Source organism: Castanea sativa, chromosome 9 (genome assembly GCF_040712315.1).
Source record: "Castanea sativa cultivar Marrone di Chiusa Pesio chromosome 9, ASM4071231v1".
NCBI lineage: Eukaryota > Viridiplantae > Streptophyta > Magnoliopsida > Fagales > Fagaceae > Castanea > Castanea sativa.
In genome coordinates this window covers 40,048,226-40,076,195 of record NC_134021.1, presented here as the reverse complement: position 1 = coordinate 40,076,195, position 27,970 = coordinate 40,048,226, and the positions used below count along the sequence as shown (strand labels likewise).

Sequence of the window (27,970 nt, the reverse complement as noted above, 5' to 3'; positions counted from 1 at the left end):
ATTTTAAACTAAAATAACTAAATATTTAAATATTTGAATCTTGATTGATGGCATAATTAATTATTAATTTTTTATATTCTAGAAATTTTACTTGTATAAAAAATATAAAAAGAAAATATAATCTAATGATAAATTTGTCAAGATTTATATCCAATAAAAATTATTGAATGAAGTTATAATTTTAGGCTATACTTAAGTTTGTTACTGAATTTCGTTCAAATTTTGAACGTGGACAAAAATTTAAAAGAAATTGAAACTTGCTTAAGGCTTTTGGTTACAGGGTACACTTTTCTGAATATACTATTGGTAGCGGACTAGATGTCTTTCCCATTGAGCAGGTTTGGTATTAAACATACTGAATTTCAATGAAGTCTCTTTGCTTTGATATTCGAGCTTAATTTATGCTAATCTAATCTACTAATATAATTAACTTTAAACGATACTGTTAACAAAAGCTTGCTCCTCTAGACCTTATTTACATAGAAAATTTGTTATGACACTTTTTAAAGTCTTTTGGCCAAATATTATAAAAATTAAAGTTTATTGGCTTTATTATTATTTTTTTTTTTTTGAGAAATTTATTGGCTTTATATGTGCTGTGCAAAGATTTTTAACCAAATAAGGAGAAATATAAATTACGAAATTAATGTTGCCGAAATACAAGTAAAAGAAGAGAGAGAAACTGTGCTATCGACTGTTAACATTTAAGAACTTCCGAGCATTATAAATTTCCGTTGTCAATATATATCATATGGTCGCCATGTTAGTTACCTTTTGATTTTTTTCTTTTTTTTGATTCCAAATTAGTTTACATTTTATTTTGGCTGAGTAAAAAAAACTCCGAATTTTTTTTTTTTTTTTCAAATTAGTTTGCATACTTCACTATTGTACGGAAAACAAACTTTCCTTCCTTGGGTCTCGTGTATCACATTGACTCCTACGGTTGAAGCATAATTGACAAATCATTCTTCAAAAAATTCCAGAAAAAGATAACCATGACAAAAGTACATTAGTACAGTGAAACCATAGCACAGAGTTATGCTTGATTCTAGGCTTGATGCAAAAATATAAACTACAGTTTTATCGCAACAGTGTATACCAAACTTGCTAGGTAGATAAAGACTTTCACGTGTATCACATATGTGCACGATTTATCATAAAAATGTTGATGCGTATAACTAGCTAGGTTCGAATCATAAGAAAATTCTCACAAAAGTGCTGCTGCATTAGATACCAATCTTGCTGCATAAAAATGAAGGAGTAACCCATAATTTATTGGAAAAAGTGTGTAAGGGAAAAAAGTTCAAATGCACTGAGGAGATTGTTTAAGAGAAAAAGATATTACAAATTAAAAAAATTATTGAAATTGTGTCTTAAAGTCATAATACAGATTGACAATTGGTTAGCTTGGGTCCCAAAAAATTGGTACTTCTGAAAGCCAAGTGATCACGCGGTAAAGTTAAAAGCCAAGATTAATTGAAGTCCAAAACAATTGGCACTTCTCAAACCATGCAAAAGTGAAAGATTCGTGGGATGAATATGACTTTTTATTGTGTTATTAAATAAATTAGAAATTATACTGTTAGACTATAATAATAATTTAAAAACTTTTAAAGCATATATCGATTTATTTAATTTGAAATAATTTAATTAATAAATGTCTTATGACAACGTTCCTCCGATGCAACTCATCCATGTCCTAGAATTGGATTTACACTTGATAAACTTTGCTTGAGGAATTTAGTAGTGTTGCAATTTTTTTTTCCATGAATAAGCAAGAGTTTTTGAAACACATGCAAAGATATTACAAAGAACAAGCAGCTGAAATTAAAAGAGCAGTCGCAAACAATTCTTACTGTCTAGAATCTAGATCACAAACAAATTACAATATGCTACATTTTATTAAAATATCAATTTTTTATTTTTTTTATTATTATTTCTCTTTCTTTACACACAACAATTATCATTTACTCACTTCCTTTATTCTCAAGATACATAAGAAAGATTAAAAGACAAAATACAAAATAAATAATGCCATATTTATAAGTATTGTTACTATAGCAATTATATATTTTTACATAAATTTGCATGGCCTAATACGAGTGAATTTTGGGTTTTGTTGGCTAAAATGTGATACTATTTCTATTATACAAGTATTAATGCGAGGGCTCTAAGGGTCATCAATTTATGCAAAACTTTAGGTCTATTTTAGCATAAGAATCTACTTTTGCTATTTTAAATACTCACTTTTCAGAATATTTCACATTAAATTATCTATTTTATATTATATTTCAGTAAAATATCACTTTTTCTTAATTTTTTGTTATTGTTTATCTTTTTTCACACATAATAACCACTGTCCACTCTCTTTCTTCTTCCTTAAGATACGAAAAGAGAGAATAAGAAATTAAATGTAAAATAAATAGTATCCGTGTAAATTTTCATGACTACTATAACAAACTTCAAAAGTTACATAATTATACTGATGTAGGTCAACTTTAAAAGTTGTGAATACATATACACCTTTTTTAATCAACTATATTTTATGACTTGATAAAAATGGCAGTCTTGAAATTTAATCTACCAGTACTATATATGTGGAAACAAATATAAGAGCATCTACAGCCCAAATCTCATCCTCTTCTACTTTATCATCTCCAAAAGCTACTTTATCAATTTATATAATACCATTTTACAATTCAACTACAGTGCATTTTACATTTAGAATTATACTATAGCTGAATTGCAAAAAAAAAAAAAATTGCAATTGTTGGCTTTTACAAGTTCTATAGAGTGACGTTTTTGGGCTTAAATGGCAAATTGGCTTACATTTGCAATTTGCCATATGGGCTGTGGCTGCTCTAAAAGAAACTAAAACTTGCTTGGGTCGGTTGTTTACCAAAAAAAAAAACTTGCTAGGTTTCATTACATATATGGTACACTTTTCTGAATAAAGCATTGATGGTGACTAGCTTTATGCATTTATCCATTGAGCAGGTTTGGTATAAAACAGGAATAATTTTGTTGGAGTCTTTGCTTTAATTTATACCAGCTTTATGCTACTCTTCTAATATACAGTTAGTTCTACGATACAGTGAACAAAAGCTTTTTTTCCTAACTTTATTTAGATTGCAAATTTTATGATACACTTTTGCAATGAAGCCTAGTCTTTATGATTTATAATTGCATGCCACAAAAAAAATATATACTTTGTCATATTCTGAGCTATGGTACTTATCTAAGAATATATCTATTTGGGGTTAAGGTATTGAATTATAGTTAGATTATTTAAAGATTTTAACGAGGTATACTGGTTAAACCAGGAGATTCAATCAGATTAATTACCCACTGCATGTATCGAGCTCCAAACAATAAAAACTAAAAATGTGATACACGTGAAATAGTCTTTTACCTACATAGCAAGCTTCGTATAAACTTTTGCAATAAAACTGTTTTATGTTTTTATCTCTTATTCACGGTTATCTTTTTTATAAAATAAAAGGTAGAACGATAAACTTTTGCGATAAAATTGTTTATGTTTTATCTCTTGCATCAAGAATGACCAAAATAGTTCTTGTACTTCTTATTCACGGTCATCTTTTTCATAAAATAAAAGGTAGAACGATATTATACCATTCGTATTTTAGACAATAGAGTTAAATCTTAAATGTGATATACGAAATATTGAGTGTGACTAGAGGTGTCAAATGCATGAGTTTGGGATATGCAAAATTGGGTTGGGTACATAAAATTCATTTACCCATTTATTGCTCATTTAACTAATTACTTTTAACCCAAATCTAATCCAACTCAATTATTATATATAAACCTCAACCCAACCAATTACCTAATAATCAAAATTACCAAAATGCCCTTTAAACTTGAAAATGATGAAAGTACTCCTAAAATCCTTTAAAATTACCAAAATACCCCTTAAACCTTAAAAAAGACAAAAAATGATCAAAATCCACTAAAAATGACCGAAATATCTCCGAAAACTAAAAATTGACCAAAATACCCCATAAATCAAAGAAATAATTGAAATACTCCCGAAACTTAAAAAATGATCAAAATATCCGTGAAACCTAAAAATTACCAAAATACCCCTAAACCTAAAAAATGACTAAAATAACTCACGAACCTAAAAAATGACCAAAATACTCTCAAAACCTATAAATTGAGCAAAATATCCCAAAAACCTAAAAATTGACCAACATACCCCCTAAACCTAAAAAATTACCAAAAATACCACACAAAAAATATATACTTTGTCATATTCTGTGCTATGGTACTTATCTAAGAATATATCTATTTGGGGTTAAGGTATACTGATTAAACCAGGAGATTCAATCAGATTAATTACCCGCTGCATGTATCGTGCTCCAAACAATAAAAACTAAAAATGTGATACACGTGAAATAGTCTTTACCTACATAGCAGGTTTTGTGTAAACTTTTGCAATAAAATTGTTTTTGTTTTTATCTCTTGCACCAACAATGAGCAAAATGGTTCTTGTTTCTTATTCACGGTTATCTTTTTCATAAAAAAAATATATATATAAAAAAAAAAAAAAAAGTAGAACGATATTATGCCATTCTTGTTTTAGACAATAGAGTAAAATGTGATACACGAAATTATTGAGTGTGACTAGGGGTGTCAAATGGGTGGGTTTAGGGGGTATTTCAGCAATTATTATTATTATTATTATTATTATTTTGTTTCGAAGGTATTTTGGTCATTTCTTAAGTTTCAGAGGAATCATTTCTTAGGTTTCGGAGTTATTTTGGTCAATTTTTTTGGTTTTGGGATATTTTGGCCATTTCACAAGTTTAAGGGGGTATTTTGGTAATTTTTAGTTTTTAGGGGTATTTCGGTAATTTTTTTGGTTTCAAGGGGTATTTATGTCATTTTTTATATGTATGGGGGTATTTTGGTCATTTTAGAGGTTTAATGGGTATTTTGGTCTTTTTAGTGGTTTTTGGTATTTTAGAGTTGGGTGATTTAATTTGTAGAAATGATACTTGATCATACTTGGGTCTAATTGGGTACCTAGTTAAAACTCAATTAATATTAATGTTAATTGGGTTTAATTGGGTTAATACCCATTTAACCCAATTAATAATTGGATGAGTTTGGGTCTTATTTAAGTAGGCGGGTTTGGATGGGCAAATGGGTTTGCGTTGATTTTGCCACCCTTACATGTGATGGAATGAAACTCTAGCTTGAAAATTTTAGAATCTTAATTTGAACTTATTGATATACCAATAGAATTTTTTTTTTTTATATATACAAGATAGAGTTTATACTCTAACTTAATCAAATTTATATGTGTAAGAAACTCCTCCTAGAGATTTGAACTTCCGCTCTTACCCCTTCACACCCCACAAGCATTTATACTTGTGGAGTGACTATCGTACCAAGAGTGAGCGGTAGTCCAATAGAATTAATTAAGTGCACACAATTTTGTGAAGATTTAACTTATTTTATAACTTAAGTTGAACAAAGCTGTGCATCACCACGAACCAGTTAAGTAAAAAAAACACACACACACACACACACACATTTTTACCACTATTTACTAATGCAAGTGTACTTGATAGACAAAGTGCTTAAATTTCTTTAAAAATTAAATATAAAAATAACCTACATACTTTTAACATGATTTAATATATGTTATGTTACATCTAACAAAAATTTACATTATGTTAGTCTTTAAATAAATTAGAAAGCTCGTGGGTTTGAATCTAGAGAATTATCCTTTTTAAAAAGAAAATTTTGGACTGCTTACTACATTTCTCCAAGACCTTGCAGAAGTAGAAGATTTATGCATTAAATATGACCTTCTATCATAATATATAAATTTGTTTAATTTAAATAATTTAAAAAATAAATGTGACTTTACATATCTAAACATATACAACTTCATATAAGAAAAATATAAAAACAATAAAAACTACATGAAAACTGCATTCATAAAAGAAAAATACAATAAAGATATATATATTATAGTATATAATATAGTATCATCTCTAATCCTCCAAATGCCAAATATATATATATATATATATATATATATATATATATATATATATATTGCTTTTGAAAAAAAAAATTGTAATTTGAAAATGTGCATATTTTTAAGTTTCTTGAAAATGCAATATTCGAAGCTGCTGTGGTTAGAAAGAAAATAGAGAGGCTTAAAAAAAATTTAATTTGGAAATGTGCAGTTTTAAACCACTATATCAAGTCTGCACATAATTATACATTTAGAACTAAGATCAATAGGAAGAGATTGAGTAGAAAACAATGATAAAAATAACATAATTCGACTTTATGGCGTGTTGAAAATACTTTTTTCAAGGAAATAATTTGTCCGTACTTAAATAAGTTTGGTGCGGGGTTCCAAGAAATTCACCTTTATGCAATAAAACCACAACTACAGACAACAATTAATCCTAAAGTTTCATTTCTCAAAGAATTTGTTACAAAAGTTGTGTCCGGCCAACTCTGGAGTTAATTGATGGTGTAAAAATATGACATTAATAGCTAGAATAAGCGGTTGTTTACTTGTTTTCTATTATTTGCTATCTGTGTCATGAATATATATCCTCATAATTTTTTTTTCCTATTTGGATTTTTATTTGAAAAAATTCAACATTTCTTTTCAGTAATAAGTTGTGGGCGGGGGGGGAGGTGGATTGTTTCAGGTAGTTCACAAATTTCCTTTTATCCTTGAAACCAACCAATTTCTCCCTTTATCTTTGAGAAATAAACAACTATCTCTTTTGAATAATTATTAGTCTTACATCACATGGAAGAGAAAAAGATGAGGAGTACATTGTTCTTTTCTTTGATTACATTTGTAATCATTGTGATCTGTGGGATTTAACTGAAAAAATAACGGATTGAGCATATTTGCTTATTTCTTAAACATAGAATGGACAGTTGCTTGATTTCAAAGATAATGAGAGAAATTGTGACTCTAAACATATAGGAGCGAAGTACTTCTTTTCCTACGTTTTATTCATTTATCTCTTCATTTACTTCTCTGAAAAAGAAAATGAAAAAACATAAGTCATTGAATATTCAGCCACTGAAATGAAGATAATCATTCATTACTCAAACTGTCTCCACTATTGTGCAATGACGAGAACGTAGCATTAAGTTGAAGCAATTAATAATGAGTAATGATAGTTACACAGTGTTGGCATGGGACACATCAAAACACAATTCTACTTTTAAACCTTTTATTTTTTTTTATTTTTTTTCTTGCGGAGAAAATTCTTCTTTAAACTTAATTTCATATAACACATATATTACGTACCACACAGAAACTCTGAGACAATCCACACATTAATTACATCAAATTATAAAGTAAGTACAATATTCACCCTGACTGATTGCATTAAAACTTCAACACCAAGGTAAACAAATTACTAGGATGATGGGGCCTTGGGATGACCCATGCGAAATCATGACTATTAGAATTAAGGCCTCTTTATTTGGAAACAGCGGTCTTTATTTTTTATTTTATTTTTTTATGAACAGGAAACAGCGGTCTGAGAGGCATATATATATCATATGCAATTCTCAGCTAGCTAGACACACCCGGAAAGACAACAACAAATAAAATTTTACCTTTTGCTGGGTCCCGGAGGAGATTTGACACATACCAAGTCTGAATGACGGTTAGAGCAAGTGCTAACAATGCGCCAAAGAAAGCCAAGAACGTCCAGGGGCTGTTGAAATGGTCGTGATAGACTTGAGCCAACCAGGTCATCAACTGGTTCTTGTAGTGCTTCTGAATTTGTTCTCTGACATATCCATATATTTCGCTGTTAGCAACCAAGTCAGTACCTATGTCATTGAAGAGTTTAGCCACGTGTTCATCACTACCAAGGCAATTATAGAGTATTCCTGCTTTCCTTAGCATCTTAACATCATTGGCTTCGTCGATTAGTGAATCGAGGAAGGATATGTAAGAGGTGATCCCAAAGTCATTTTGGAAATCTAGACACATCTCGTAGGCTATCAAGTTCAAAAACTTTGGCCTTGTTGAGTCATCCACAGTTATTGGAGGAAGCCCAAGGAATCCCAAACAACCGCGCGTAGTAAAAGATATGTCCCTCAAGCGACTATTTTCCTTTTTACTACGTTCCACATGAATACCTGCTGCTCGAAGCTCCTGAACATTGCGATAGGATTGCAAACTCGATAGCGAACTCGTGTCCGTAGAGGCGTCTTTTGTTGACTTCTCTGGATGCTTATGCAAGAGACGTGTCCTTAGAAGATCAAGAAGATGGATGGCATCTCCATCATCTTGCTTCTCTTGTTGCTGCTTTGATGAGTGATCCTCTGGTAGTGGTACCGTAACGTGGCTATCAATGTATTTGTCAATCGATTCCTGCAACTCAGCTTCTTTCTGACTCCATCTCATCAACCATTTGAGCAGACGATAGGGAAGCTGGTTCTCAAGCAAAAACAGATCCTGTTGTGTAAAGGCTATACTGTCGGGTTTTATATTCAACTCTTTGAACTTATTCTTAGCTGCGCAGTATATGTATTGTAGTATTGCGCAGCCGTCCACCAACAACAGCCAAATGAGGGTCTCATCATCATAGCCATCAATCACTCCCTTCTCGAAGCAGTCCCTCAGTTCATTGATATTCTCCCCAATCATTTTATACAAATCGTTTATCTTCTCTTTGCTACCATTGACGAACTCATATGTCAACACAAGCTTGCACTGCTCTCCTAGCTGGTACTTGTCATTACGATGATGGATAGGACCAAGTGATACTGTTTTTGGCTCATAGAGCTTCTTGAAATCCTTGTGATCTTGCAGCACGAATATAACCTTTTGTATCTTTGTTGCTGGGGATGGTGTCACCTTTTTTCTTGCCTCCATTACTGTATTAATCTTTGCCTCCAGGTCAGTAGATTCGATAGAAATGCTGTGCGTCTGGGCATCCTCAGTGACGGCGCTGCTTGTTTCACCGGCACCGGCTTCTCTTCTGAAAAATCCCTCAATGGAAATAACGTGCTGCTGCCCGGCCATAGCAAGTTTGCTCCAACGAAGTCTCTAATTTTTTAGATCTAGGATTATGCTATCTACTAATATACCAAGACGGGGATCGTTAATTTTATATATATATATATCACTTACCTAGCTAGTTTGGTAAGATATATTATATTTTATGCAGAAGCTGAGCTATATAAAATGTTTTTCGAGGCTCAGTTATTTTTTTTGTATAATTCTATAGTTACAAAAAGGATTGTAAATAAGTAAAATTGGGTAGAGTTAAGTATTAAAAGTTCAACTTGTTTATTTAATTGTTATTTCGAACACAAACCAAACCAGAGTTCATCACAAAAAAAAAAAGAAAAAAAAAAAAAAAAAAGAAGTACAAGTTCGAGTCTATTCATGAGCTTCTTTTCTATATATAGAAAAATCATGACTAAAATATTTTACGTTTTCATATATTATGAATGTTTATTAAGAATGAACTAATTATATTATCAATAAACTACAAATTATAATTTAGTATCATATGAATTTATTCACAAAATTATACAATCAATTTCAAATCTATGTAAGTATATTTATAGACAATTATATATTTTAAAATATAATATTTTATATAGTCAAATTAAGCATCATGTTCACGACCGTATTATTATATTTGAGCTTGATTCATTTAATAATCGAGCCTAAACTTGAGTATAAACTTAGCTTTATTTGCAAACCATGAATCTATGATTGAGCTATTCTTAAACAGCTTGATTCATTTACAATCTTACTTACAATAATCAAGAGGGAGAATTCAAAATCTGACTCTCCCAATAGAGGCGAGTAGGTTATGCCATTGATTTATAAAGCTAGCTTCCGCCCCCCCCCCCCCCCCCCCCCAAAACAAAAGAAGAAAAGAAAAAGCAGTTCAATTAATGACCCCCCTTTAATGAAAGGTGAGTGATTGGCTCATGATTATAGAGATACATACGTTATTTATTTATTTATTTTTCAATTCTTGTTGTAAATTTTGTTTTCACATCAGCTAATTTTTTAGATCATTTGTGATTTTAAGGATTTCGTTGGTTATTCCCTGTAATATTTAGATCATCTCTGATTTTAAAGATTTCATTGGGCTTCATTACATAAGATACTTTTCTGAACTAACTATTGATAATGACTTGCTTTTATGTTTTTATCCATTGAGCAGGTTTGGTATTAAACATGCACAATTTCATTGAAGTCTTAGCTTTTATATATACCAGCTTTATGCCAATCTATATCTATATATATATATATATATATATATATATATATTCCCCTCAAAGTAGTGAAGTATATGAATGACGTGAATGTGAAGTTTTAAAGTATATATAGAAATATAGTTAGTTTTTTAAAGATTTTATATAGGAATTTGTTAAACCAGGAAATTTCGTTCAGATTAAATATGCAGTGTAACATTAAAAAGTAAAAATATGATCACGTGATATAGTCTTTACCTACATAGCAAGTTTAGTATAAACTTTTTCGATAAAAAAGGCTTATGTTTCTATCTCTGGCATCAAGCATGGTATCCGTATCAATCATAAATAAAACCGTTTAGGTTTCTTATTGACGGTTATCTTTTTCCAGAGAGAATACGTAAAACGATATTATGCCATTCTTTGCTTCAGACAATGAGTTAAATCATAAATGTAAAACACGATGGATTGATTGTGAGGTATTGAAGTTTTTTTTTTTTTTTTTGAGAAATAATTACAACATGCTGCTAAACCGGCAGCTTGAACCCTTTTCTTCCTAGACCTCAAACACTTTGTATATGGAGAGGTACCAATTCAGCTACAAGACTTTTGGCTTGAAGGATTGAAGCTCTAGCTTGAAGGATTTAGAATCTCATTTTGAACTTTATTGATATACCATTTCTTAAATTACCGATTGTTTCAAAAGTTTCACAATTTTTCATTTCAGTCTTTTAAATTTACATTTTGTCATTTCAGTCTTCTAAATTTCAATCATTCTCAATTCAATTTTCCGTTAACAGTCTATCTATTGGTACCGTTAAACTACTCAAAATGATGTCGTTTTGGCCTTAATTTAATATTTAATTTTTATTTATTTCTTAATTTAAAACAAAAACCTAGAAATTAGAGAGAGAGGAGGGACAGATTGAAGGACCAAAAGAGGATGTTGCTGCCTCAAACTCCTGTCATACTGATCAACACGTATCTTTCTGCACCATCAATCAAAACAAACAAACGAACATAGATTGATCAAACTAAATCACCAAATTTTAACCCACAAAAAAATAAAATAAAATTCAAAAATGTCTCTGGAGGTTGATCTTCTAGTAAAATGGCGGTAACCCATCGTCCTTAATCTTTGTCATTGAGATTATCAATAGTGTACGATCTCTTCTAGCTACAAAGTAATATAATCTTTCCCATCAAAGTCTTCAACAATCTTTGCAACCCAACACTTTTTTTTTTTTCTTCAAAGGTCATTTAATCCTTTTTTGAAGTTTTTTTTTTTAAGCTTCGAGAGATGGATGGCAAGATGCAAATCATTTCAGTCTCTCCATCTCTATCTCTGCTTCTCCATCTCAGTCTCAGTTATTGGGTTAGGCTAGGGGTGGGTGGGGTTTGTATCTCGTGTTCTTCAGATGGGGGAGGTTGACACGTTTGCTTGATTTAATTTCTGTCTTTTTTTTTCAAAGTAACATTTTTTATAAATTAAGAAATAAATAATAAAATAAATATTAAATATTAAATAATGGCCAAAACAATGTCGTTTTGGACAACTTAACGGCAGATATGGATGTTGAGTTAACAGAGTACTAAATTGAGAAGATTTAAAACTTAGAGGACTGAAATGACAAAGTGCAAACTTGAAGGACTGAAATGAAAAGTTGTGAAACTTAGATTGTGAGTTTTGCATTTTAGCCTAAAGTTAATTATTTAACCACATACTTCTAACACTCTCCCCTCACGTGTGAGTCGAAACTACCTTTTAATAGGCGAGGCCCAACACGTGAAAATTTAAATTGGAGGTAGAGTGGAGGAAACAATGATTGAATTTAAGATCTCATATTCTGATACCATGTTAAATTACTGATTGCCCCAAAAAGTTAAGCTATTGAAATATAATAAATTTAATTATTTAACCACATACTTCTAGCACCTATAGGTCACTTTTTGCTGTTCCTATTGAACCCAAGCCCAACTAAAGGACCAATATGAACAAACGGAGTTTATCTGTCGAAGATTCTGAAAGCTAGACTTTGTCCTACAGCGGCCAAATGGGAGCCGTTCTACTGGACTAAACTGTGCACAAGCAAAGCCCAATTCCAACAACCAAGACCAATAACTAACAACAATATAATAAAAATTTTGCAATTCAACGTTAGTCAAATGGAAGGATAACTGAGAGAATTGCTATAAATGGGTTGCCATAGAACTACAAATACAATGTAAGGTTCCTCATGGAACTAACACAATTCGCTCACAAATTAAAGGAGGGTAAGCCATAAGGCCATAGGCCCCAACACTCGCAGCTTTATTAAACTCAAAGTTCTACAAAGCTTGTGGGTTTTGGAACTCTGGATCAATATGGCTTCCCACTTACTCTTAATTTTCTTAGTGAATCAGCCATTCATTGAATTTTTTTAATGAAAATTCATTAAATTAGACATCCATAGGTTGAAACTCTCTAAAAAAAAAAAAATTCTCAATGAATTTTCTCTTTACTTACTACGCTCAAAAGATTTCCGTATTAGGGTACATAGGGATAGATCCAGGATTTGGAGTTAAAGGGATTGGCTCTGACCTCTAACTCTGTTGCTTCTTAGTTGCTGAGGGTTTTTTTTTTTTTTTTGAGTTTTTGATATGTGTCTGCTATTAGGAAAAGACAAACTTATTTTTTAAAAAACTTTTTAGGGGATAGTTGTTTGTTTTGAGTAAAATTGGTTAACTGAACTTAATTTGTTTTTGTAACGACCCAAAAAAAAGCGCTAGCCACATTTGCGCTAGCCACATTTGCGCTATACCTAAAAAGAACTAATCACAATTGAGGCTTCTTGTAGTTGTTAATTAAGCCCAGATCTACCCAGTAAATACTCGATATAGGACTCATCACACACCTACACATATCACACAATCAATCAAATTGGGGCATCATAGTTTTAGCTTTGCTATTGGTGATTTTTGTTGTTGCACTAATTTTTTTATGCTTGTATAAGTTGTTTTAGAATGGGAAAAATGTTAGAGCTACAAATGTTTTTACAAATTGTTGATATGGTTAGTGATTATTGGTAAATAAGAAAGTGATGTAAGTGATATGTTTAGATGCGAACTAGTAATTATTTGTATTTCAATGATTTGTAAAAATGTTGTAGATTAGTTTGTAGTTGTAACATTACTCTAAAAATAATCAATGATATTGTTAAAGGGGCAAAATGTAATTTTATAGAATAAAATTGCTAAAGTTAATACATATATACTAATATTTTTCATAAAAAAAATTAGGGGGGGGGGCATTGCCCCCCATAGTCAATGCATGCCTCCGTTCATGGGCGGGTCGGGTTTGGGTTAGGTCGAACAGGTTGCAAGTCAAATGGGTTGCGGGTCAAAAATGGGTCATTTTAAGCAAGTTAAAAAGGGTTCGAGTCAATCGGGTTGCGAGTCAGGTCGGGTTGACCCATATTTTTCACATGAATTTTTTTTCTTTTTTTAAATGAAAACAACATGTATTTTCCATTTGGAAAGTTATGCAACAAATTACTTGATATAAAATGCATTACTTTGAATTCACCACTTATTTCAAGAATGAACCCACTTAAACTTATTAATACTTATTCAATAATTTTAAAATTATACAAATCCTAACATTGCTATTTAAAACAAAATAACACAAAGATAAGTAAAACAAATACACAAGTTTTATTTCTACACAATATCAACATTCCAAAATATAAATAAATAAAAAAAATTACAAATGACTTATTGGATAACTCATTTGATAAAGAATAAAAATATATAAGAAATTTACAATCTTGAAAATTAATTTTATAATCTATTATCAGTTGTGGTTGGCACTCTATTTCATTTTGAGATATACATTAAAGTTTGATTTTTTTACTTACTTATATATAGTCTATTTTATGAATATCATATCATTGTTAAGCAACATACACTCTAGAAAATATCATAATTTATTTTGAAAAGTCGTTTATTTTAGACATAAATTGTTAAAAAATAGGTCTAAGTATTCATAATTTATGTTAATTTAATACTTTGACTTCACTAATTTCACACTTGTGAATGTTTCTCACACATGTCTATAATTTTAAATTTATGTTTTTAACTCTACTGTAACCAGATTATCTTGGCATATACTTTGCTATTTGATATCTAAAAATCTTTACTCATTATAAAATGCTCAATCATTTATCTTTCAATTAATTTGCATGCAGTTATATAAATGTATAAATTGTTTCCTTAAAGCTCACAACAAACAATTAAACCAATATTGTTTTAATTTTACTATTTTTTTACCAAAAAAAAAAGTTTTTAAAAAATGGTTCAGGTCCGGGATGAGTCGCGGGTTGGGTTAGGTTGACCTGCAAAAAACACAGGTCGGGTCACAGGTCAACCTATTTTACTTTGAGTCAAAAAAATCGAGTTCTTATTAGGTATTTTTCGGGTCAGGTCAGAAAATTCTGACCCGTTTTGCCATGTCTAGCTTATTCTAATTGCCACTGTCTAGATCTTGTCCCTCCTCTTTACATAGCTAGTCTCCTCCATTATACTATGCTAGGGAGTTGAAAAACTACTATTTCCCTTCTTGTCTTGGTTTTGCCGTAGACCTTGGCGGTGCTTTTCTTTTATGTTTTTTTTTTACCTCTTTACAATGGCATAGCCAGAAATTTTAACTTGGGGGTAGTCATAACTATGTATCAAATTTAACATATTATGATATTTCTAAACTCAAATTAGTATGCAATATTTCTCCAACTTTCTCTAAATACTTACAAAAACAATTATTTGAAAAACCTAATATTTCCATCAAATTTTCTTCTAGGAAAAAAAAAAAAAAAGAGAGAAAAATGTAGAACTTTGAGAGCGGGGAGAGGGGGGGGGGGGGGAATGCCAATGGTAGAAAAAGATCAATTTTGTGGAGAAAAAAAAAAGATGATGACAATAGTTTTTCACAATTGGACACATAAAGACACAATGCACCCCAAAAAAAAAAAAACTTATAGTAGTACACAATAGTTTTTCACAATTGGACACACAAAGACACAATGCACTCACTTTTAATTAGTTTCTTAGAAAATAAAATTTAAATAAAGGGCAACTTGGAATTTATTAGCTTTTGGTAAATGTGTATTTTGTTGGGTGAAGTCCACGTGTGAGAAACTAAATTAGACGAAGTTTCTCTCCAAACTAATTTGGAGAGAAACCCTTCAAATTTTCTTATATCTTTTTATTGAATGTGAATTTTGAAAATATAATTGCTAGATTTCATGCAATTTATGTTCTTAACATATGTGTCAAATTTTATTCAAATTAGATGTTATTTACTATTCAATTAATAAACCTATTCTTTATGCATAATTTTAGATCACAAAAACTTGAAATTTAAATATTTGATTGATGATATAGCTATTGATCTTTGATTTTCTTATAATTTTGCAAGCATGAAAGATATAATAGGAACAAGCAATCCAACTTTTAGATTTCAAAATTAACATCTAATAAAAAGATATTGGTAGAGTTTGAATAGTTTCTCTTCCAACTAGTTTAAAATGAAACTTTTTCGAACTTAATTTCAGGATTGTAAAGCAAAGGTGTGATGCCCCAATTTGATTGATTGTGTGCTGTGTGTGGGTGTGTGATAAGTTCCACATTGGGTTTTTACTAGGTTGAATTGGACTTTATTAACAACTGTAATGAGCCTCAATTGTGACTAGTCCTTTTGAGGTATAGCGCAGATGTAGCTAACGCTTTTCCTTGAGTTATTATAAAAGGGAAAAGTGAAATCCATAAAAACTAATAGTGGACAATGGAGTGGATATTAGGGGGGCCAATTGTTACAATTACAGGAACTAACTTGTTTTCATATAATAGTATAAAAGAGTTTCAAGAGCTTTGGCGGGGGTAGGGGGGCATGGTTCCCCAAGCCAATACATGCCTCTGCCCCTACCACTTTGGTTCTTGTTTCGTTGTCTTCGAAGGTCTCCTTCTGGAAGTGTTGTGAGTTTTTCTTCTAATGGAAGATACGTCCTTCTGATAAGCCATGCATTCTGCCAAGATCAAGGAAGCATGGGTTTGCTTGTAGAGCTAGGAAGGCAACTTTCCAAAGATCCTAGGCCATAAGAGTGACTTCACAGGTCTCAGCCCTCTTGCCCAGGAATGGTATAAGGTGCCATTTTGACTAAAGAGTCTTTCCCAAAGTTACTGACTACTTTGTTGTTTCTTCAAGGTCTTGCCTTGGTTGAACTGTCCACTTTTTCCACCGTTGGTAGGCCTGTTCATTGATCCACCAGCACCGACAGAAACCGCTCCGACTGCACTGATCTGCCCCCTTTAAGCCGCCGCCGAAGGTTTTCGGTACGGTGATCGGCGGCATATCTCCAGTTCCGACGTTAGACCAGTGCGGCTATCAGCGCCGAGATATGCACACTGCCGAGAACCGCACCGCACCGAGGATTTTAATATATGTTTTTTTTTTAATGTATGGTGTGCTCATACGCCGTGCTCCTCTTGAGTTCTGAGTAGTGAGCACGACATGCTCAAACTCTTAGTTTTTTTTTTTTGGATAAGGACTCTCAACTCACAAGTCTCACACGTGTGTGAAGTCAAACACGCCAACAGTGGCCCAAGCCCCAAGCCCAACACGCTATGCTCAAACAGTCCAACTCAGTTTTTTTTTTGGATGAGGACTGTCTCAAGCTATCAACTCTCAGTCTCACCTACGTGCGAATTAAAAAAAAAAAAAAAGTAACGTTACTTAGCGTGTGTCACTCCTGTTGCCTAAATAGTCTCAATCCAGTCGGAATAAGGTCTTGCCCAAGTTGTCTAGCTTAAAAAAAAATAAAAAATAAAAAATAAAAAGAAGTATGTGGTTAGTGTTTAAATTACTGTGTAAGATTTTTTTTTTTTTTTGGGTTACTCTCAACCATACACGTACCCACTACCCGGTAGAGATTGAACTGCCTAAAACTAACTTATCTTTTTCTTTCTTTTTTTACACTTGCTCTCAGACACTTAATCACTCAGCTCAGTGCCTCAGTCACCTCCATTTTCTTCCAAACCCTAATCTTGCCGTCTATTGTTTCCCAGTTTCCCTCTCAATCTCAGAATGGCATTCTCCTACCTAACCATTTTTCTCCTCTTTTGCTCTCAGTCTTAGTCCATAATTTTTCCTCCAAACCCTAATCCCGCCGAACAAATAGTAAATTTTCCCTCTCAATCTCAGATTCTCAAGCTCCCACCCAACCATTTTTCTCTAATCTTTTGCACTTAGCCACTTAAATTTTTTTCCATACTTTAATCCCACCGAGCAAACAGTAGTTTTTCCCTCTCAAATTCTCAATCTTAGGCTCCCAGTCCCACCTATGACCTAACTTTCTACTCTTTAAGAACACAAGCTCTCAGTCTCATACTCTCAAGTCTCAAGACTCGTCTCTGATTCTCAGTCTCTCTCTCACAAAGAAAAACTTTCCTCTCAAGGTCTTACGGAATTCCTAATCCCTAGTTCTGTCTTTGGTAACCCTAACCCCTAATTTTTTTGGTTTTATTTTGATTTCACTGAATGTTTCTTGTTAATTCTTTTTTTTTTTTAAGAGATTCAGCTTCGGTCTTATGAAGGACTAAATCTTAAAGGCCTAAAGCGTTCGTGGGTCTTTTCTCATACTATTTATATTTTTTTTTTGAGTTCACTAATGTTTGATTATTTTTTTCTATGCTGTTTGATTTTGTTTTAAGGTTTTTTTTTTTAAGGTTCACTCATGTTATTTGCTGTTTGATTTTGTTTCTAGTGTTCAAAAATTGTAAATTTATTTGTTGATCATCATTCTGATTGATTATACTGTTGTGATTTTAGCTTATTATATCATGCTATTCAATGATTATACTGTTGTGATTTTAGTTTGTTATATCATGCTATTGATTGATTTTACTGTTGTGGTTTTAGTTTGTTATATCATGCTATTATGGTTTTAGTTGATTATCTTATTGTTGTGATTTTAGCACTGAGTAAGCTACGTGTATGGTTTTTGTTTACTAATATGTTATTAAAATTAGTCTATGACTGTGTGTTTTTGTTAAAGGTTGCTTGCTTAATTTATTTATTGTTACTTCCTTAATTACTCTGTATATGTGATTGTTATTTATATTGATGTAATTAGATCATGGCTGCTGGTGCTTCTTGTTCTACCCCTCCTACTGAGCCTACTCCTAGTCCATGTACTGGGGCTAATCAACCAAACACATATTCTCCCATTCCACCATCAGATGTTGCACCCCCTCAAACGCAAACAGAAACTCAACAAGTTACTATTAATGGTGGTAAAGAGCCTTCTAAGATATGGGATCATTTCTCTAAGATAGAAGGTTATGACCCACTTTACCCTAAGTCACAGTGCAACTATTGCCAAAGGCATTATAATTGTCACCCAAAAAGAAATGGAACCTCTGCCATGTGGTCTCATATAAAATCTGGTTGTAAGAAGTACCCTTATAGATGTGATAGAGGTCAAACCACTTTGAGTTACCAAAGTACAAAAAAGGGGGAGGGAGAAGGTGTTAATGAGCTGGTGTTGAGGAAGTTTAGTATAGAAAGACTAAGGATGGCCTTAGCTAGGATGATTATAGTTGATGAACTACCTTTTAGGTTTGTTAAGCATGGTGGGTTCATTGATTTTATGGCAAAGGTAGAGCCTAGGTTTGAAGTTCCCTCTCGTGTTACTATTGCAAGGGATTGTCTTAAACTTTACATTAGGGAGAAGGGGAGTTTGAGAAAGGTTTTAATGGCTGGTTAAAGAGTGTGTTTGACAACTGATACTTGGACTTCAATCCAAAACCTAATTACCTTTGTTTGACAGCACATTATATTGATGTTGATTGGGTTTATCATAAAAAGATTTTAAATTTTTGCCTTGTACCTGATCATAAGGGTGAGACCATTGGTAGGGTGGTTGAGTCATGCTTGCTTCAATGGGGAATAGATCATATTTTTACAATTACGTTGATAATGCAAGCTCAAATGATGTGGCCATAGAATATCTTAAGAGGAAAACAAGAGATAGGGTGGGTAGCCTATTGGGTTGTGAGTTCTTTCATATGCGTTGTTGTGCCCATATTTTGAATTTAATTGTGCAAGATGGGCTAAAGGACCTTAATGAGTCAATTGTTAAGGTTCGTAATGTAGTGAGGTATGTGAAATCCTCTCCTAATAGATTTGAAAAGTTTAAGGCATGTGTTGAAAAAGAAAAAATTCAAAGTAAAAGCTTGTTATGCCTTAATGTGTCTACTAGGTGGAATTCAACTTACTTGATGTTAGCAAGTGCACAAAAGTTCGTGGCTGCATTTGAAAGGATGGAGGAAGATGATGGGAATTTCTTACGTTATTTTGAGGACCCATCTAGTGGTCCCCCTCGGTTTTTAGATTAGGAAAATGTAAAACTTTTTACAAAGTTTCTTGGTATGTTCTATGAGGCAACTTTAATATTTTCTGGTTCCTTCCATGAGCTTGTTAGTCTTCAAGACCAGTTAAATCAATTGTGTAATGGTAGGGGTGATCCTTTGTTAAAGGGTATGGCATAAAGAATGAAATTGAAATATGATAAGTATTGGGGAAGTGTTGATAGGATAAATTTGATGTTGTTTGTGGATGTTGTGGTTGAACCTAGATATAAATTGAAGTATGTGAGGTTTTGGTTTAAGTAATGGTATGACAAGGAGAAGGCTAATGAGTTAGGATTGAGAGTTAGGGAAGCTTTGAATAGATTGTACAAGCACTATAGTGGAGCAATGGGGACCCCATGTGGTGCTAGTGCTAGTGGGACTAGTGAGTTTGGTAGTAATGATGCTGCTGCCACGTCCTCCATGCTAAGTGGCTTTGGTAGTGTAGAAGAGAGGATGAAGAGGTACAATAACATATACAAACAACACTTAGCAGATGAGGATAGTGTAGAATACAAATCTGAATTGGACCGATACTTGTTAGAAGCTAGTGTAGATCCGGAGACGAAAGGCTTTGATATTCTTGATTGGTGGAGGGTGAATTCTTTAAGATATAGGATCCTTTCTCAAGTTGCCCGTGATGTTTTGGCGATTCCCGTTTCTACTGTTGCATCGGAATCTGCATTTAGCACAAGGGGTCGTGTTTTGGATCCTTTCCGTAACTCATTGTCTCGCAACACTGTTGAAGCTTTGATTTGTACACAAAATTGGTTGAGGTCTAAGGGTTCAACTGAACCAATTGACCTATGAGAGGCAATGGATGAAGTGGAAAACTATGAACTTGAATCGGGTAATTTTTTTTTTTTTTTTTTGCTTTTGTTATTTATAAATGCTTGTATTATTTTTGTTTTTTTATTTATTTGGGAGTAATTATTTATATACAATTTGTTTTAGTTTTTTATTTTTTTTTATTTTTTATTTCCTTTTAGAGCTTGCACCAAAACCCACTGTGGGTACAGATTCTATTCTAGATTGATTTGGAAGGTGGGGTTGTTTTTTGGACTTAGCTACCTAAGGTAACTTATAAATTTTATGTAATTTGCTTATGTTTTGTTGGCTGCTGTTTGTAATGATGTTAATTTTCATGTATTGCTTTCTACTCTATTTACCATTATTTTTTGGGGATTGACATTGTAGGGATGGAGTTTTTTGTATATAATGACTGGAGTTGGAGTTGGAGTTGGAGTTGGCTGGCTGATTGCAGAAATTTTTTGTGGATATTTAGCTGACTTGATCATGGAGGACCAAATTAGGAGTGTTTAGGTGCTTGGGCTGCTGCTGGTGGCTTGATGCTTCTGTTGCTGCTGTGTCTTTATTTTTGTTTACTAGATGCACACTTGACAACACAAGCACTGCTGAACACACTTGAAAATTATTAGACTATTGGTCTTAGTATGTAGTTGTGTAGTGTACCAACTTTATATTCTGGTCTTGCATTCATTATGTATATTTGTATAGTGCTTTTGAAGCACTACTTAACTACTCCTCCTTGGGGCTGTGATACTGCTTATATTTGATGTGATACTCTGATGCTAGAAATATTAATGTTAATGTTGCTGGCTTGCTGCCATGCTAGAATTTTCTTGTTTGGTTTGAGACTTGAAACTTTATACTTGTGTTTGATTTGGAATCTTGTGACAGGTTTAGATTTATTAATGTGTTAACGTGTTTAATAAATACATGTTTAATTTGACAGGTTGAGATTTAAGTCATTATAGTTGAGACTACATACTCTATAATTGAGTATTTGATTTGAAATGTTGTGAGTCTTGTGACAGGTTGAGAATGGGCTCAAAATGCTTTTTTTATTTTATTTTATTTTTTATTTTTAAGACAAAAAAGCCCAAAACTTAGAATAGTAACTTTTAAAAGACCAGCCCATTTAATCGAACGAACCGCACCAAGCCGCCACAATTAACCGCATCTTGTGTAGACCGGTTTTAACCTTCCAAAAGTGAGGTGTGGTCAAGCATAGGGTGAAACCGCACCCTATAGGCGTGGTGCAAAAAACCTCTTCAAAACCGACCGAACCGAACCGTGTACACCCCTAACCATTGGTACTTGGTTAGCCCTTGGTCTCGAGAACTTTGTCATGGTTGGTATCCACTTTGCCTTGGTGAACTGGGAATATAATCATCCTTTAGGGGCCCTTATATGGTCTCATGGTTTTATAAAAAATTCTAGTAAAAAAATATACAACTTTTACCATCCATGTGCAAATTAAGAAGGGGAGAAAAAAGTTTAAGTAAAAGGCAGTTAATAACATTTTGCTACGTACGTAAGATGGTTGTAGTAAAAGTTATGACTTTTTATGTGGTTTTATGATTTGTCATATCATTATTTCTTAGTTTTCTCACAGGGATGAAGGCTCATTCGTAACTATTTGCCCTTTTATAGTTTTTTATCTTCACGTTTGTTTTTGCTTAAATTCCATTAGCACCTTTTTGATGCGTTAGGTCTTACTTTAAGTGTTTCTAAAATAAATAAATAAAAAAGGCCTTGCTTTAATTCTTGGGCCTTTTACCCTTTGCTTTAGGTTTCCTTCGGCTTCACCCATTTCCTGGGCTAGTGCCCACCTTTTGGAGCTTTCCTTCTTTTCTCTATTGCCAAGCCCACAGTTCCCAGCCGTGGACCATTCTTGTCCTGGGCTTGTTCTGCTGACCTACGGGTCCCTTATGGTTATTCAAGCCCAAATTCACTTGTCCTCGGCCGATGATCACGTTCTTTAAACTCTTGGGTGCCTACAAGGCTACAACGACTATATGTGCATGAGCAACGAACTAATTTATTTTGTTTTATTTATTTCCACCATTTACTAAGGCAAGCCTGGTCTTTACAAGATATACAAACAACACGATTATATATATCTATATATATATATATATATATATGTATATATATATATATATGTATATATATAATTTAAATAAAAAGAATATTTTTAAAATGATTGAATAAATGTTATTTTATATCTAACAACAAATTACATTGAGTTAATCTTCAAATAAATTAGAATGCCTACGAATCTCTAGAATTAACCTTTCTAAAAGAAAATTGTGGGCGGCCTACTAATCACGTTTCTGAGACCTTGCGAAATTGGAAGATTATTTACGCATTAAATACAACCTTCTATTTTTTATTAAATAAACTGGAAATTATATTTTTAGAGTATAATAATAGTTTGAGAGTATAATTAAAATAACAAATTTCTTTTTACATATCTAAAGTCTAAACATATACATAACAAAAATATAAAAAATAATAAAAACTACAGGGGAAATGTATTCATAAAAGAGAAATACAATAGAGATATCTAATTCCTAACCAAAAAAACGCAACTGTTATTTTCTTCTAAAAATTATCTAGTATTATCTCTAATTCTCCAAATCCAAAATAAAAAATGAAACTTTTCTTTGGAAAAATATATTTTAATTTGAAAAGTACAAATTTTTAAGTTTCTTGAAAATGAAATATTTGAAACTGTTGTGCTTGGGAAAAAAAAAAGGCGAGGCTTAAAAATATTATAATTTGAAAAAGTGTAGTCCATACATAAGTATATATTAAGTAAATCGGAATTGTATCAAAGAAATTGAGTACAAAAAATAATAGAAAACATAATTTAACTTTAGGGTGTGCTAAAAATGCTTTCTTTAAGGTGATAATTTGCCCGCTCTTAAAAGAGTTTGCCGTTGGGTTACAAGAAATTCAACTCTATGCAACAAAATCACCAACTGCAAACAACAATTAATTATGAAGTTTTCTTTTTCCAACGAATTTCTTACAAAAATTTTATTAGGCCAACTCTTGAAATGATGTTAAGCCCTTGGGCTTGGAATGTCAGCATGGATAAGTGGTTTACTTGTTTTATGTTATTTGCTAGCCGTATCATAGGAATTCATATAAACTTTATTTCTTTTATATTTGAATTTTTAGTTGAAATAATTCAACATATCTTTCAATTAATAAGTTTTTTCTATTCATTTCCTTCATTCACTTATGAAAAATTAAAAAAGTCGTTGAGCTTATGGAATATATTACTGGGAAACAGAAGTGAAGATAATCCTCCCTCATTACTCAAACTGCCATGACTTTTGTGCAATGACAAGAATGTGGCATAAAGTTGATGCAATTGACAATGGCCAATGCAACTGGCTTGCACTGTACTAATATTGTTGTAGAAAAGAGGACATATTGGATCTAGTATACATTCATCTTTAAAGTTGATTACATATGACTAACACAAATCACGCACATATATATTTTCACAATTATTTTCCTATCCTCACACATTACATCAAATTAGAAAGCACAATCACACTGACTTATTTTAGACTTGCATGAAAACTACAAAACCAAGGTAAAGAAAATAATAAAATGATGTGGCCTTTGAAGATGAATGATCCATCTGAAATAAAATTTCAATAATGTTAGTACCACACTTCTATGCACATGTTGTCACAACCATCTTATATGGTAAATTGTGATTTTCTTTTTGTTATTGTTATATAGACTAATCAATTTTTTGTTCGATCATTCACAATGTATCACGTGAGATAATTTTAACGGAATATATGTGAAAGTGTACAGTACTAACAATATTGATAAAATTCTGAAGGCCTTTGAAAGGGAAAGCACAGAAACCATGTATTTGATCTAATAAAGTTGGGTAAAAACTAGTTCACACACTCTCACACTCAAACTGCACATAAATTATGACTTTGAAGATATAGTTTCCGAACACCACCCAAGTTACCTTATGCATATTTAGGTTTGTGTGGAATTCTTGCAGAAGCTATCGCAAGGTCCAGGAGAAGGGTTGACAGCATACTTAGTCTGAATGACGATTAGTACGAGTGCCAACAATGCGCCAACAAAAGCTATGAAAGTCCAGGGGCTGCTGAAATGGTCATGAAAGAATTGAGCGATCCAGGTCATCCACTTGTTCCTGTAGTGCCTCTGAATTTTTGATCTGACATCGCTGTATATTTCATTGTTAGGCACCAAGTCAGTGCCAATCTCATTGAAGAGCTGAGCCACTTCTTCGTCGCTGCCAAGGAAGTTGTGGAGTATCCCTGCTTTCCTTAGCATCTTAACATCGTTGGGTTCAACGATCAGTGAATCGAGAAAGGATATGTAAGAGGTGACCCCAAAATCATTTTCGAAATCCACACACATTTCGTAGGCTATCAAGTTCAAGAACTTAGGCCTTGTTGAGTCATCCACAACTAATGGAGGAAGCCAAAGGTATCCCAAACCCAAAAAACCGAGTGTAGTAAAAGATATGTCACTCAAGCAACAACTTTTCTTTTTACTACGTTCCACATGAATACCTGCTGCTCGAAGCTCCTGCACATTGCGATAGGATTGGCAAGTTTCCATTTCACCATTTGGATTCTTTGGCTTGATTTGTCGATGCTTATGCAAGAGACGTGTCCTCAGAAGATCGAGGAGATGGATGGGATCTCCATGTTTATCCACTGATATTGACCACTGGTCGCTTTCTTCTTTCTCAGTTTCTGAATATTGTTGCCCCTTTCCTTTTAAGCATGCGCAGCAATTTGATGACTGGCCTCTTTGTTTTTTCTCATTTTCTGATTCTCGCGACCAATTCCATGATAACGAACTCAGCCATGCGCAGCTGAGAATTAGTGGCTGATCCTCCGGTTGTGGTACATTAACGTGCCTATCAATGTAAGTTTCGATAGATTTCTTCAACACGAATTCATTTTTACTCCAGTTCATCAACCATTTGAGCAGACAATAGGGAAGCTGGTTCTCTAGCAAAAACAAATCCTGTTGTGTAAGGGCTACACTGTCGGTTTTTATCTTCAAATCTTTGAACTTGTGGTTAGCTGCGCTGTATATGTATTGCAGTGTTGCGCAGCCGTCCACCAACAGCAACCAAATGAGTTCTTCATCATCATAGTCTTCGATCACTTCCTCCTCGAAGCACTTCTTCAGTTCATTGATATTCTCTTCAATATTCTTGTAAAATTCAATTATCTTCTCTTCGCTACCGTTAAAGAACTCATATGTCAACACAAGCTTGTACTTCTCTCCTAGCTTGTACTTCTCTTTACCATGATGGATAGGACCGAGTGATACTGCTCTTGGCTCATAGTGCTTCTGGAAGAAATCCTTGTTATCTCGCAGCAAGAATATAACCTTTTGTATCTTCGGTGTTGGGGATGGTGTCACCTTTTTTCTTGCCTCCATTACTGTTTTAATCTTTTCCTCCAGGGTAGTAGCTTCGCTTAAAAAGATGTTCGTATGGGCATCAGTGATGCGGCTGCTTGTTTCACCGGCTTCTCTTCTGGAAATTCCGGCCATGGCAAGTTTGCAGCAAAGAAGGGAATTGAATATTGCAAGTTTGCTTTCCTACCTTGTATTTACTACGTGGAAACTTTAGCTTCAGAAATTTACGACTGTTGCTCTTATTTGAATATAGAAACTTTCCTAAAGCAAATATATCATAATGATGAATAACCATAACAAGCTAGGAATGAAATCTACAAGATATGTGTAGAAAATAAAAAATAAATTGAAACTTGCTTATTGCTTTCATTAATATGGTACACTTTTCTGAATAAAAGATTAATATTACTATCTTTATGTCTTTATCCATTGTGGAAGATTGATATTGAACATGCGTATATGGGAAGTCATTGCTTTTGTAATTCTATATATCTACTAATATACCAATTGCAAGTCCAAGATCATCTTTTCTATGAAAAGACTGCATATGTGTTGAATGATACAGTGAAAAGGATTGTTCTTTCCTTCTTTATTTACCTAGCTAGTGTACCTTACTATCACTAAACATATTGAGCTTGGAATAAAATCTACAAGATATGTTTAAAAAAAAAAAAAAAATTGAAAAGAAAAGAAAAGTGTACGATGTGAATGAATAAATCATTAATGTATGTGTTATGTGGGATATAATGTCGGCTAGTGTAAGACATCTGTGGTCACGGTACCAATATTCCCCATAGAAGATCAGGAAGCGTCTTTATGTCTTACTTATGTCGGAGATAATCCCACGCTATGCAGATAAGGTGCACCATATCCTTTTGATTCCAATACAGGCCCACCTTAAAATTTTAACACACAGGCAGAATTAGAAATGTTCTTTTGGGGCCATGCAACTAGAAAATGGTCTCTCTCCTTTATTGCATTCACATCTGAAAATTGTATCCCATCTTATTTTACCATCTCAAAAATTTACTTTATCAATTATATCATACCATTTTATAATACACCCAACATCTCAAAATTCTATTTTTATCCTTTACTTAAATATTCTTTTTTATTCCATATTTTACTATTTCTCTTTTTCTCTTCCTTTTCCTCTCTTTCTCCCTCAACCGCGCTCTAGCACCGACCACAACAGATAAAACCAAAACAAACAATTCAACACACAGTCACCCCCATAGCCACCACGCCACCACCAACACACAATCACCCCCACCAGACCATCAAACCAAAACCACATTAAAAAAAAACCATCAAAGCTTTAGTTCAAACCAAGCCAAAACCCCACCATCAAAGCTACCATCGGAGCTACAAATCAAACCAAGCCAATATATATATATCACAACGATCTCCGATCTTCGCCGATCCAAAATCCAAAACCCAGCTCCGATCCAAACCCACTGGCCATAACCAATCCAAACCCATGTCGATCCCAAACCCAAAATCCAAAATCCACCAATCTCTACAATCCAAACCCCCGCCACCACCTAACTCATGATACACCGATCCACTTATCCAAACCCATCACCTAACCCATAGAACCCAGAAACAACAACCATGGCACCACAACAAAATCCGCTAGACACCGACCACAAACCACAAGAACCCATATCGCAACCCATGGCCTCTACTTCTTACTAGCGTGGAGGCCCAACCACCAGTACAAAGTGAGAGATTGAGAGACAACAGAGCAAGGCACAAAGAGAGAGGGAGATGAAATTCTGAGATGAGGAAAGAGAGTTGAGAAAGAAAGTGATTCTGAGAGAGAGAGAGAGAGAGAATAAAATGGATTAAAAAACCAATACAATAGTCTACAGTACTGTCATAAAAGTAAGACAGTACTGTAGTAGCAGTATTGCAAATTCTAAGCGTTTACAAGTCCGGGTGTTGGGAGTTTTTGGGCTTTAATTCTAAATCTGGCATACATTTGACATTTGGCAGTTTGGATGTGAATGCTCTTAGAGCA

At 33.1% G+C, this 27,970-nt stretch overlaps 1 protein-coding gene and 1 pseudogene across 1 annotated transcript; both read right to left on the bottom strand.

The window, feature by feature from the left end:
* Nucleotides 1–7,634: 7,634 nt before the first annotated feature.
* Nucleotides 7,635–9,066, bottom strand: LOC142609210 (UPF0481 protein At3g47200-like; annotated as a pseudogene).
* Nucleotides 9,067–23,885: 14,819 nt separating this feature from the next.
* LOC142610110 (UPF0481 protein At3g47200-like) lies at nt 23,886–26,202 on the bottom strand. Its single transcript, XM_075781829.1, has 2 exons — nt 24,506–26,202; nt 23,886–24,157 (listed from the first exon to the last, which is right to left on the bottom strand). Exon 1 carries the CDS (start codon nt 26,080–26,082, stop codon nt 24,517–24,519), a length of 1,566 nt encoding a protein of 521 aa, XP_075637944.1. The 5' UTR covers nt 26,083–26,202; the 3' UTR covers nt 23,886–24,157; nt 24,506–24,516.
* Between the last annotated feature and the right edge of the window lie 1,768 nt (nt 26,203–27,970).

Coding starts and splice junctions, on each gene's coding strand:
- LOC142610110 (XM_075781829.1), bottom strand. CDS start 26,082: ATGGCCGGAATTTCCAGAAGAGAAGCCGGTGAAACAAGCAGCCGCATC.